The 13,941-nt window shown below is 44.5% G+C and overlaps 1 protein-coding gene across 3 annotated transcripts in view; it reads left to right on the top strand.

Moving 5' to 3' along the window:
- birc6 (baculoviral IAP repeat containing 6) overlaps positions 1 to 13,941 on the top strand; it is a 128,664-nt gene extending 114,723 nt beyond the window's left edge. For all 3 annotated transcript variants that reach the window (XM_042010087.1, XM_042010089.1, XM_042010088.1), the window contains exons 70-73: positions 4,709 to 4,786; positions 5,764 to 5,952; positions 12,324 to 12,458; positions 12,770 to 13,941. In XM_042010087.1, coding sequence (XP_041866021.1) covers positions 4,709 to 4,786; positions 5,764 to 5,952; positions 12,324 to 12,458; positions 12,770 to 12,949 — 582 coding nt within the window. In that variant the 3' untranslated portion in view covers positions 12,950 to 13,941. The remainder of the gene's footprint in view (positions 1 to 4,708; positions 4,787 to 5,763; positions 5,953 to 12,323; positions 12,459 to 12,769) is intronic.

Consider the following 13,941-nt stretch of genomic DNA (forward strand, 5'->3'; position numbering starts at 1 on the left):
ACAGACGGACACGTGGACAGACGCAGACAGATAGATACGCAGACAGACATGCAGACAGACGGACACGTAGACAGACGCAGACAGATAGATACGCAGACAGACATGCAGACAGACGGACACGTAGACAGACGCAGACAGATAGACACGCAGACAGATAGATACGCAGACAGACATGCAGACAGACGGACACGTAGACAGACGCAGACAGATAGATACGCAGACGGACATGCAGACAGACTGACACGTAGACAGACGCAGATAGATAGATACGCAGACAGACATGCAGACAGACGGACACGTAGACAGACGCAGACAGATAGATACGCAGACAGACATGCAGACAGACGGACACGTAGACAGACACAGACAGATAGACACGCAGACAGATAGATACGCAGACAGACACGCAGACTGACGGACACGTAGACCGACATGCAGACAGACACGCAGACGGACGGACACGTAGACAGACGCAGACAGACAGATACGCAGACAGACATGCAGACAGACACGCAGACAGACACACAGACAGACATGCAGACAGATAGACACGCAAACAGATAGATACGCAGATAGACAAGCAGATAGACACGTAGACAGACGCAGACAGATAGATACGCAGACAGACACGCAGACGGACAGACACGCAGACAGATATGCAGACAGACAGATATGCAGACAGATAAACACGCAGACAGACATGCAGACAGACAGATATGCAGACAGATAGACACGCAGACGGACAGACACGCAGACAGATAGACACGCAGATGGACTTACACTCAGACAGACATACAGATGGACGGACACGCAGACAGACACGCAGATGGACGGACACGCAGATGGACGGACACTTAGACAGACATACAGATGGACGGACACGCAGACAGACACGCAGATGGACGGACACTCAGACAGATATGCAGATGGACGGACACGCAGACAGATAGACAGACACGCAGACAGGTGGACACGCAGATGGACAGACGTCTCCTGCGTCGGCAACATGCGTAATTTGGTCCATTTTCATGCAGCTTAGCTATCTGTCGCTTGACACAGAAGATGGAGCTGTATAGCTGACATGCAACTAGCAAAAGAAACAAACCAGAGAAGAAGACGACGATCAGGAAGGAATAAAAAAAGCAGAAGAATGAAGAGGACAGCTGTAAAGATTTTGCGAGCTTTTAAAGAAGGCTCTGCAAGTGTTTGGGGCGTGTTGGGTGGGTGGAAACAACATTATTGTGACGCATTACTGCTGCTAACCAGTGTGTGAAACGAACATGGGGTCGCGCCAGGTAACTCTAAACTCAGCACTGCCCCCTAGTGGAGGACCTGACTTAACAACTATGGCAACGTCAAAGACACATGAAAGTATGAAGAAGGCGACATATGACAACACTTAAAACAGACGTCAATATTTACGTACGTAAGTGACATAAATTTTCATGCCACATAAATATCTCCAAAAAACAAAAATCCCAGTGTCTGTCCACTAAAAGACAGAGATGTCATCACAGGTTGGACATGTCCAGAGTGTCTTAGTCCTCCTGTCCACCAGGAGGCATCACTCCATCTGCCTCATTTTTGTTGCTGTTTCCCTCTTCCTCAAATACATCACCTTCTCATATTATTTTCTGATGTGGTACGTTTTTACCTATAAATAAGGATTATGAGCTTTTTTTTCCCAATCTTGTTCCCCATTTTGCGAATCACCTGTTCTTTTTGTACCAAGCGTGATGGTAAAATCCATGGAAAAGTATGTTGTACATATTAATCATAACTCTGGTGGGTAGTTTGAAGTCCTCACTTTGAAGTTTGGTCCAGATACTCAGTGTGTCCATCAACTCCAGATTAAGCGGCACAAAACTTCATATTCTGCCTAATTTTAGTTCTTTCTGATTAAAATGACATAAAAATATTTTTTCAATGGTCAGCAATGTACGCCGCATCCTGCAGCTGGTTTCCTCTTCAGACAGATGCTGAAATGTTTGGCTTTTATCTCATTATCTAACTTCTCATGTGTCATTGAACCTGAACAGAAAATGTCGGTTTAGTTCAATGAAATCATTTCTTCTCCATAAATTGTTTTTTTCAACGTCTTTATGATCAAAATCAGCCCAGGTCTTTGTTCTCTGACAGTTTCAGGTTGTTCGTTATTTATGATAATGAAAGCTAAAGTTGGAGCGTGGCCCTCTCATACAGCCTGATGTAGTCTTTAAGTCCCCCACTGCTGGACTCCGACTGTGTGGAGACCTTCCTGCAAACACCATGACTCATGAGAACTCTGTAGAATCGTGTTGAGGTGATCTGATCAGATGTTTGAGCTCCGTGCTGCAGAAAGTGATGAAGCAGGCTACAACGCCAACATCACTGCTGTCAAACTGCAGCTTCTGTTGGTTCCTGAACATATATTTTATATCCGAGATAACAAAACTACAAAGTTAAACATGTTGATAGTGAATCATCTCGTCAGAACATGTTCAGACTATTTTTAAGGAATGAAAATCAGCTAAAACCTGGACCCCGTCCCTGTGACTGAAGGGTCAAAAGAAGCCATCACGTGTGAAAACCTTCACAGTCCAGTTTTTATTTAAATGTGACATTTGGAAGCAGGCGTCCCTGCAGGCATGTTACGGCATGTTGGATCTCCCTCATCAGCTGCACCTCATTGGGCAGCGGCTGACAGTCCCCGTGATGTTGCCTCGCGCTTGCTGAGAGAAATTCCTGGGATTTCCCACATCGGTGGTGGAGAAACAAGCTGCCGTTCAGCCTATGAGCCCGTCTAGAAACAAGCGATGGACGGTTGGAATGAGGAGAGAGAACGCTGCTGATCTGTCACCCCACATTGATTCACTCGTCCAACATCATCAATCCAGACAGAAAATCTGGATTGGGAATCACCTCGGACGTTTTCCAGAAACATGAGGATAAAATGTGGTTATAAAATGTGTGATATAGTCAGACTAACCTGGTTATTAGAGCTAAGTAGTAAAAACATTTGGTCTCTAAATAGGAGGAAGATTTCCAGTAATTCCTGATTTAATGTCTACAAATAGAAATTGATCTTCCATGATGTGAACATTTTAAAGCTCAGCAGCCACAATGTACTACATCAGCTGTGAGATGGGCTGCAGTCGATCAACAGATCCTGAATCTTATCTTAACTGAATCTGGGAAATCAACGAACATCAAATCATCATCCACTGAATCGATTGAATATCCTGATCAGTTCCCAAGCCCCGGTTGGACAGTAGTGGTTGGCAGACGTAAGCAGAGCGCAGCTTGGATGCTGTGATGAATCCAGCTCTCCTCTTGCTTTGCAGGTGTCCTGAAACTTGCAAAGTATCAGCAGCTTTTCCTGGTTTGATGGTTTCTGTGAGTGTTTGAATGAGGAAACGGTTTTGCTGCATGCTGGGCTGAAACATTTAGTCTGGTGATACCAGCATCATCAGATAACTGATAATCACATCTACATCCGCTTCTGAGATGTGATATTTGGAAAACTCTGGTCTACATTGATCTAAAAGTGTCAGTTATTGACTCACTCCGTCACTTAAATACAAAACCAGCATCAGTGGTTGGATCCACAAAAATCCAGTCTAGCCCAGATTTTACCAAACTTCACATCAACTCTGGTCTGCACTGCAGTACCCTTAAACCGACTGGACTCTGTCTTCGTTCGCAGCTTTACTCTCCCCGTGGTGTAAATGCACTGCCTGGCCAAAGAAAAAGTCTCCACCCGGATTTAACCAAGCAAACAGGTCAGAGCCTCCCATTGGATAATCCCTGCAGGTGATCATCTCCCAGCTGCAACAAGTTATTTAACCCCAGCCGATGCAATGAGCGGCTTCTCATGTCTTAAACTACCATGTGGAAAGATGCGTCCGTAGAAACGATGTTAGTCTGTTTAAGTACTGTCCAACACTCGGAAGAAATGGAAGGATGGTGGGGAACCATCGTCTTCCAGGAAGAAGGAAACACGCTGATGGTGATCAGTTATCACTTTGGTGGAACCAGATGGAAGAGAAACAGCAGCAGAACTCAGGACCATGTTTAATAGTGAAAGTTAGAACATTTCCACATGAACAATGTGAAGGAAGTCAAGGGACTGAACAGCTGTGGAGCCAGAAGAAAACCACTAACCAGTGAGGCTAACCGGAGAAAAAGGCTTCAGGTTGCTAGGCAACATAAAGACTGTGACATGGAATCAAAGCTAGTCCAGGCAAATATTAGAGGGACCTTTTTAATTTGGCCAGGCAGTGTATGATTTTTATTTTGGTTTTCTGAAGGACATACAGCGTCACCACTGGTTCATGTTACCGTCTCACACCGTGTCGCAACTCGACCACATTCCTGCTGTTTACACTAAGAAATCCGAACACTCAACAAATGAGCTTAATAAAGACGCGAGATGAAACCTGATGAGTCCACTTGTTTTCCTTCCTTCGTAAACTCCTGACCAATCACAGGGCTGCGACAACAAACACCACTTCCACCAAAGCTGCTCTCAAAACAAGAGGAGCGCTCCCACATCGATCCTGGACCAGAATATCGTATCCAGTATTTCTCTGTAGCGTTCGAACTATAAAACTATCGTGTTCTAACATAATTGGATCTAAATGTTGTTTTTTCTCAGTCTGTGCCCAGTGCCCACAGATGTTTGTAGACTTTTCTGCTGAAGCTGATCCCAGCAATGTCTCTTCCTCAGGTGTGTTTAAGTATCCTGAACACATGGCACGGGAGACCCGAGGAGAAGTGGAACCCTCAGACCTCAAGCTTTCTACAGGTGAGATGGATATCCATCATGGCCGTCTGAATGGATGTGTTACAGGCTGCAGTTCATCACTGCTCCATCCTCACACCTCACCAGGCTTTGTGTCTGGACAGCCGACCTGATGGATCATTATTTAGCTTTGGTGACAGAGAGTGTGTGTTAGTCAAACCAAACTCAACCTGGAGCCTCCAGGCTCTGTGTTGACACCTGAAGCTGCACCAAGCAAAGAGCTTTTCTCTTCTTTCATGGTAGGAATATTTTAGAGCTTCAGTAAAGAGGAATTTACTGATGTTTCCAGAATGTTCAAGTCTAAAGGGATCTGGAGGATTAACATCAAGGATCCAAAATGGTGCTCAGGTTTATAGATAAACATGAAGTTCCTGAGCAGAGCACATCAGCACACACCCACGCCATTATTTGGTTTCCTGTCATGCACACACTCGCATTCATTTTCAGCTTGTATCGATCCACCGACGAGCCGGTCTGAGCCCTTTGGAAACACATCTGTCCTTCTTTAACCATGATTTGCCTCATTTGTAGGGCGGGAGAGTGCATAGAGATGTCTCCATTGATTATCATTCCAGTTAGCACGCTGTAGATCAATAATGGAAAGTGAGGAGGTTGGTGAATTGGAGACGGGGGGCGGGGCAGGAACCATCTCGGGGAGGGGGGGTATCTGATCTGAAATCAGCCACCCGCTTCCAGACCAGCAGATGGTGTTACCTGAAGGTTAACTGTGTCCACTTGATGGAGTTTATCCCGCTCCAGTGTGGCTGAGGCCAGCAGGCAGCCCTCCAAGTCCAGCAGCAGCATCATCAGGGTGGCTAATGACGGAGCGATCAGGAGGACGTCCCCGTCTCCTTCAGACGGGCCAGCTCATTCATTGGCCGATAATAAAGAAAGTTTAAAGAATGCAGCTTTATGAGGCCACAGCTTTCCATCATCATCTCATGCCTCCCTGCCTCCTCTCTTGTATCCTCCTCCTCCAGGTGCTAGTGTCGGTGCAGTCCCTCATTCTGGTGGCTGAGCCCTACTTCAACGAGCCGGGGTATGAGCGCTCCCGTGGGACCCCCAGCGGCACCCAGAGTTCCCGCGAATATGATGGAAACATCCGGCAGGCCACCGTGAAGTGGGCCATGCTGGAGCAGATGCGCAACCCGTCGCCGTGCTTCAAGGAGGTACGAGTCCCACTCCCACTGATACATCTGAAGGTGTCAGGAGCTGCTGTGTGTTGGATTTAATCTCCTCATTCAGTTTACAGGAAACTCACAGGTCTGCAGCCGCTAGTCTCTGGATGTCTGAACACACCGGTCCAGCTCACCTGCAGCTTAACTGCTGTCTCTTTAGTCTGAGTTGTTCTTGATGGGCTTTAAACTTAGGCTCAACTATTTCCATCACAACCTTCAAACATCCTGATGGAAACATGAGGTCCACTATTTGCTCTTCACATCTAACATCCAGCTTGGCTGCTGATTTGTGGGTGGACCTGATGAGCTGCTAGTTTTACCTGCACAGGTTGATCCTGAGCTTTGCTTCTGCATATTTCTTAAATTTGTTCTCCAGTAAGGTGGAATCTCTCAGCGCCGAGCAACGGTGAAGCTGTTGTTTTCCTGGTGGTTGGCTAACAGTTTGGTGAACTGACGCCACCTGATGGTGGTACTAACACGTACCTGCCAGGTGCTGGTCGCAACAAGACAGTTGCATATCGATGCTGAAGCCACAATCTATCAGAATCCTTTCATGACAAAAATTTAAATAATCACAATACACTATAAAAATTATGAAGAGTTTATTGTGTTGTGTATTTACGGTGTTGGCAGCGCGGTCTGCCAGAATATGCACACCCTGAGTAAATTTGTCCCTGTTGGTCGTATTATTTCTGCGTGACCACATACAGACCATTTAAGCATCGCTGTTTGATTTTTTTCCTCTGTGTAGTATGTATATGTTTTCTTTTTATCAGCAGGTTAGTTTTAGTAGGCTTTTGGTAAGTTCTTAAGTGTAATAATAAATACTCGCCATCTACAGGTAAGAAGCTGTTACTGCACTCCTTGAGAGGGGGTGCTTTTTTCGATACAACACCGGCAGAGGCAGTTATGAGCATGCACGAGTGCCGTATGCAAAAATGATTAAAATCACCCGTTCTCCCAACTTAAGCCTCCACACCTGCTGTCAGTTATTTTATTTTATTTTGTTAGGCCTAAACCTTTTTTTAAATCAGCAATTTTGTAATTGCAGCTACAGTCAGATCTTTGTTCTAATATAATGATTGAATAATAAATTTATTTAAATAATAAATCAGATTTCTGTTTAACTCGGTAGCTGCTGGTTGGTGTGCAGACTTTATAGTTCTCATCTCAGAACCTGCAGCGATGCTACACCCTGATGAAAGTAGCTCTCCAGCTGCATCCACACACCAGTTTTACCACCTTTCTGTAGTTAGATTTATTTCTACTTTTATGCACTTTCCTTACTACCAAGAGGAAGAAACTTTACACACAGTCTGTGTCACAAGTATTTTAACATTATTTGCCTGGTGTTATTTTAATAACTGGCTGATTTCAAACGAAAAATAGCTGCTAGTTTTTTCATGAATCAGGCGTTCATGTCGTCCCTACTGTCTCTGTCTCCATGACTGTGGTGTGGAACTATATTTACTAAAATATTTTTATAGTATCACGTAGGGTTGTGCGATATGGCCTATAACTGATATCCCAATATTTTTTTGCCTTATCCCAATACACAATATATATCTCGATGTTTTGAAACTCCTCTAAAACTCTGTAAATGATGAATTCAGCACTACCAACATACAAAGACACCAGAAGGATTAATTAATTCTGCTAGATCAGCATTTTCAACAAACTTTATTCTGAACCAGGGACCTGCTCTCATAGCCTTAATAAAAACCTGTTTCCTCAACCATTTTATTAGCGGGCCAACCCCTGCTACTCAATAACTACTCAGTTAATATCTTATGTATTATTTCATTCGGTTATTTTCTATTAAAATATTCTCGTATTATTTAGGTTTTTCTCTTTTCCACCAGATCCCAGCAGCAGTAATTCAGGGTTTCCTTTCCTATAGAACAGGTTTAGATTCTGTTTTATTATAAAAACTGGACAGCCTGGTTTTATTTCTTATTCTCATGTTGACGTGTAGTTATTATAATAATAATGGATTAGATTTATGTAGCACTTTTCAAGGCACCCAAAGCGCTTCACATTGTATCAGTTGTTCATTCACTCCACATTCACACACTAATGGCAGAAGCTGCAATGCAAGGCGCTAACCACGACCCATCAGGAGCAACTAGGGGGTCGGTGTCTTGCTCAGGGACACCTCAACATGAGCTCTGCGGGCCTAGATCGAACCGGCAACACTTTGCTTACAGGATGACCACTCTACCCACTGAGCCATGCCGCCCCCAGAAGAAGATGCAGCCATGTCAGCTGACCACGTCCTGAGACAGATTCTGTCTCTGACTAAAGCACATCCTGTCAGTCCTCATGAGGCGCTCTGCTTCTTTCAGTCGTGAGTGACACGTAAACTTGACAGTTTTCCGAGTGGCAGTAAGCGGCGTCATCGTGACCCGACATGGCTGCTGAGGATCTGCCCAGCCTCCACTCAGTGTGCTGTTCTTTGAAACAGGTTTCCTTAATCCTGTCCCTGCAGATATTTTGAGTCTGTCTTCCAGGATGACTGAAAATCAATATAGTTGTTGAGCGTGTCCCAGAAGACGTCCTCCATGTGAACTTTACTGTTCTGAGAGGAACCTAAACCTGACTGGAAACCAGTTTATGGGGACTTATCTGGCACCAAATGATTTGCGAGGGTCGAAACTGGGTTTAGGGTTTTTAAAGACATGTACTTCCTAAAAAGTCATCCAGCCAGACTGGATAATCCTGCGTGTTCTTCCTGATCCGAGACGCCCTGCGTGCAGAGTTTATATCCATGCTGTGATGGATGGTGGCGCTCCGAGGAGAACGGCACCGTCAGACCATTACATCATGTACGCGGGTGAATTAAGACGGCCTGGCTGTGGGCTTCTCTTCATGGTTCTCACCTTCTCTCTGTAGCTTCACCTGTAAACAGCGAATCAGCGGCAGCCATGATAAGGAGTCACCCCACCTCCCTCCTCCTGCTACAGCTGGATCCTCACCGCGCTCACGGCATACTGATGCCTCTCCCCGGCAACTGTTGCTAGGAAGTGAGCTGGAGGCAGAAAGGGAGTCAAGTGCAGATGATTGACATCACTGAACAGTGACGTATGTTATGATGTCAGACTGATGCAGATGCTCCACGTTTCCACACACAGGAGACTGGAGACTTGGACCACCAAGACCATCTAAAATCTGCTGACTGTGAACCATTATGCTTAATGCGTTCATAATTCACTTCCACATGGAGGTGTTAGGTAGATTTAGAGCCATTTCACTGGACACAATGTTCATCCTGAGTTTACCTCACAAACAGACCAGATCATGAGCACTACAAAGATTCACGAGGCTCCCAGAGACCTTGGATGTTCAGAGTCAGCAGAGCAGAACAAAACAGACTTACAGCAAACATGGTGGAAAACATGGAGAAGTTGTCCTGAATGGGTCTAAAGCCACATTAATGGCTGGACAGGAGTCTGCAGTCACTGGTAACCTCATCTCATCTGGAGAGCTACGGTCAGTGTGAACTAGGATTTATCTGACCCACTGATTTTAATAACCAACAGTCTTACTGGAACACAGATCTATTTATAATCAATTATCAAAGGTTGGTAAAGAAAGTTTAATTTCTCTAATTTTCTATTTTGTTAGATATTTGATATAATTTAATTAAAAGTAGTTTAGTTTGCATGACACAGCGTGCATGATCTGTTTGTGTTACTGACTCAATGATTTTTATTTAAATTTTATATTTTTGGTTTGGATGATGATCCTTGGTGGAGTCTTTAAGCTGAGTTTCTTCCCGTCGTGTTGCTATGCTACATGTTAGCACCGCTGCTTCCTTTTAGTCATGTTGCTATGCTACATGTTAGCATCGCTGCTTCCTGTTAGTCGTGTTGCTATGCTACATGTTAGCATCGCTGCTTCCTGTTAGTCGTGTTGCTATGCTACATGTTAGCATCGCTGCTTCCTGTTAGTCGTGTTGCTATGCTACATGTTAGCATCGCTGCTTCCTGTTAGTCGTGTTGCTATGCTACATGTTAGCATCGCTGCTTCCTGTCAGTCATGTAGCTATGCTACATGTTAGCAAAAATGCTTCCCAGTGTCTGCTAACATCTGCTGCAGTGCAGCATCTCATGCACAGGACGGTCTAGTAACAATAGATTAGGCCTTAGAGGTCTCCAATCACCGCGTCATGATCAGATCACACCAAACGATTTTCACAATCGCAGACTAAAAACTGAAGTCTTTAGGAAATCTTAGGAGTTTTACTGGAGTCACAGCGCGCTCCGGTCATCTCGTCGTTAGGTGTAAGCTGGTAATCTGTGTTGTTAATGTCAATCTTTCCCTGGTCTGGGATCTGCGACAATATCAAACATGTTTGTATGGGATAAGCTTTGTGCCACTGGGGAGCGAATCTGAATTCTTTATATCTGAATTTGAATCATTCAATTTGAATCTGAATATGCCTGTTTGAATAGTTGCTTTAAAAAACTGAATCCAAATTACCATATTTGATATTGAATCTTTGTTTTTTGAATGTGTATATTGGAAAAGTTGAAACTTTTGTATTTGAAAAAATTCATTCCCTAATTCATTTTCATAGTTCAGTTTCAGTTCTCTCCATTCAAATTCAGATCTGAAATACAAATTCAGATCTGAAATACAAATTCAGATCTGAAATACAAATTCAGATCTGAAATTCAAACTTTTGTGTCACACATCCGGGACCTGACGTGAGGCAAAACAAGTCGATCGCAGATGGAATAACGTCAGTTTTGTGCAGTTGTTCTCAACGGCTACAAGCAGAGGGAGGGCGAGGGGAGGGTGGCGGCGGGGAGAGAGAGAGAGAGACGCTAAGATCCAGGCCAGCCACTCTCGCTACAACGGTAGTTACTGTTCCTGTAGCGGTAGTTACTGTTTCTGTAGCGGTAGTTACTGTTTCTGTAGCGGTAGTTACTGTTTCTGTAGCGGTAGTTACTGTTTCTGTAGCGGTAGTTACTGTTTCCTCAACGGTCTCAGCGGTTTGCTGTGGGCTGGTTGCAGACTTTTCACATTAGTGGTAACTCCTAATACAAGAAAAATATGTGTAGGTTTGCACAGATTAATCTGCACCTCAAGTGACGTACATACACCATGTAGGCTATAAGGGGCCAGCTTAATCTTTTGCGTTGGTTTGGAAACATTTTAGTAAGTAACTCGCTGGGCGAGTGGACGGTTATTAAGAAGTAAACGTCTGCTGTGGATCATTTATGTGTTACAGTACAATGATCTAACCAATGAGAGAAGAATAGAAACTCATTCTTCCCTCCAGATTCTGACGAGTCGGTGTGACACCTGGTGGAGATGCAAAGCCGTATTTAATAATGATGATGTGTGATTCCCTGGAGGGAAACTCTCTACTTGTTTGCTTTACTGTGGGCAGATCAGCCCTGTTCCATATCAACTGTCCAACATATCACAAAAATGCTAAAATAATCTATTTGTAGTCTTGTAAAAAGTGATTTACAGTCTTTGTCAAATCTTAGTCTGAGACTTAAAACTCAAAGAGTCTTTTGCAAATCTTTTAAAAGTCTTCTGGTGTAAGCCCAGCATAAGTGCAGATTTTAAACATTCTCAGGGTTTAGGTGACATGACAGCACAACATATTTCCTGTATCTGAGTATAAAGGTGGGATTAGATGAGCTGGCCTTTTCTTTCTGTGTATTCATCATTTTCATCATCATAAGAGCAACCGAATCAGTTGATCCTGCAGCTGAAATTTTTCAGTCCAGATTTAATGATTTCTTTAAATGTTTGAGTCCGGTATGCTGATAAATAGGTTAACATGAAAAATAACTATCGGGTCACAGCTGTGAAGTCATGCTAAAAAAAAGATAAACATGTGGAGTGGGTTAATACTTTTCATGTGGTTTATTAAAGAAAAAAGTAAAGTACATGAGCGATGAACTCAAATAGGCTCAGATCCTTGAGCAATGCCACAGTGTCCTGAACTTCCCCCTGAATTCGGCCTCAGAACTTATCAGAACCAGGTCTTTGCCTGACTGTGATCTCCATCCACCTCTTCTTTGTCTCCTCCCAGCAAACATGTCTGCGAGTGATATCTGACTCCAGAGTTCCCATCTTTTACGGTTTTCCCTGAGGATGAGGAGCTAGCAGCAGCCGAACTGGAGCAGCAGGTTGCTTGTGTTGCCGCCTCCAGCAACAACATAAATAGTTGTTCAGTCCACGTCTGACCTTTTAAAAGCCGCAACAGATACGTCGGCTGCAGCTTCACTTCCACAACTTTCTGTCCATTTTCCCTGCTCAGCGTCTCCGTTAGCACAGCTGCTCTGCTGCAGGTTCGCTGGTGCAGCACTGAAGCAGGTGTGTGTGTTTGTGTGTTTCAGGTGATCCACAAGCATTTCTACCTGAAGAGAACGGAGATCATGTCTCAGTGTGAGGAGTGGATCGCTGACATCCAGCAGTACAGCAGCGACAAGCGGGTTGGCCGCACCATGTCCCACCACGCCGCTGCGCTGAAGGTAACTTCCTGAAGTCTAGTTGAGTCAGAACGGGCCGGTTCAGGTCCGAGTTGCAGGTCTGCAGGTCCTGGACGGGCCACTTTCATTCCCTTCACTCCCTTTTCAACTCACCTTCCACACGAGTCACCAACCGATGTTTAAATGTCATTTCTGAAAAGTTCCTCCAAATATTGAGTTTGTGGATTTTTAGAAATTCAGTGATCTGTTGGGTCTAAAGATTTGTAGTTAACGTTAATAAATGTGGACATCCGTCCGTCCCTGCAGTGCGTGCCGGTTGTCCGTCTGACGTCTCGTGTGTTGTCTTCCTGCAGAGACACACGGCTCAGCTCAGAGAGGAGCTCCTCAAGCTTCCATGTCCCGACGGCCTGGAGCCCGACGGGGACGAGTTCTCGGAGAAGAGTTCCTCCCTGATCCTCAAAGAGCTGCCCGCTCAGGAAGCAGAGAACCCCGGCGGCAGTCAGGACAGCCACTGCAGCGAGGGACAGCTATAAGCCCCCCTCCCTCCCTCCTCCAGCATCTCCTCCTCCTGATGATGATGAAGATTACTCTTTCAGAGACTTTCAGATGGCTTCAGAGTGCGAGCCGTTACTTTGTCAATATTTGTATGTAAAGATCTAGTAGCAGAGTAGCCGAAGGAGGATCTGAAGAGACGAACTCTGAACTATGCTACGCCCTCATCACAGAGTCAACAGACTTTTATTTACCTGTAAAAGAGTGTAAACATTTTGTGCTTTTTCCAATTGTGAAATAACCACTGATTGGTATGTTATTAAACTTGTTTATGTATACATAATTCAGAGGAAAATGACAGATTATATAAGGGAAACTACCTTTAGAGAAGAATGTTTACTGAATGTTCATTTATTTTCTTTCTTGTTGACTGATAACAGCTGTAACCCAGGACATACTGGTCATTCTGAGGATCATTAAAAAAAGAAAACATGCAGGTAACAGAATGAGAGATAAAGCCCCGCCCCCGGACCCTCCTCCATCGCTACGTGGGATTTCTCCAGGATCATCTCCACGTAAAGGACCTTCTTCAGTGCTTTTGTTCCCTTTTCCAGATGAAACGGCTCCACCTGCTTCAGATAAACATCGGTTGCTACTCCCTCCGTTTCCATGATGCTTTTCCATCGACATGAGCGTAGATCAGCGGACTGTGTCGGGGCCACATGGAAACCTGTTTTTAAGGCTTGTGCATGTGTGTTTTCTGTGCGTGTGCAACAATCCCCAGTGAGATGCAAAGCTGTGATGTGCCTTTGATCTACACCGTACCACCAAATACTCCAACAGAGTACCTTTACTCATTTCTTTGCTCTTTCTACAGAATCTGCTCCGTCTGACATGAAAGAAACTGCTTTGATCTTTTTTTATTATGTTAAACTCCAATGAACAAAGAAAAAAATGCACTTTCTATTTTACTCACTCCTTAGAGCGGTCACATACTCCTTTTGCTAGGACATTAAATGGAGCTTGAAAGTAA

Source organism: Melanotaenia boesemani, chromosome 16 (genome assembly GCF_017639745.1).
Source record: "Melanotaenia boesemani isolate fMelBoe1 chromosome 16, fMelBoe1.pri, whole genome shotgun sequence".
NCBI lineage: Eukaryota > Metazoa > Chordata > Actinopteri > Atheriniformes > Melanotaeniidae > Melanotaenia > Melanotaenia boesemani.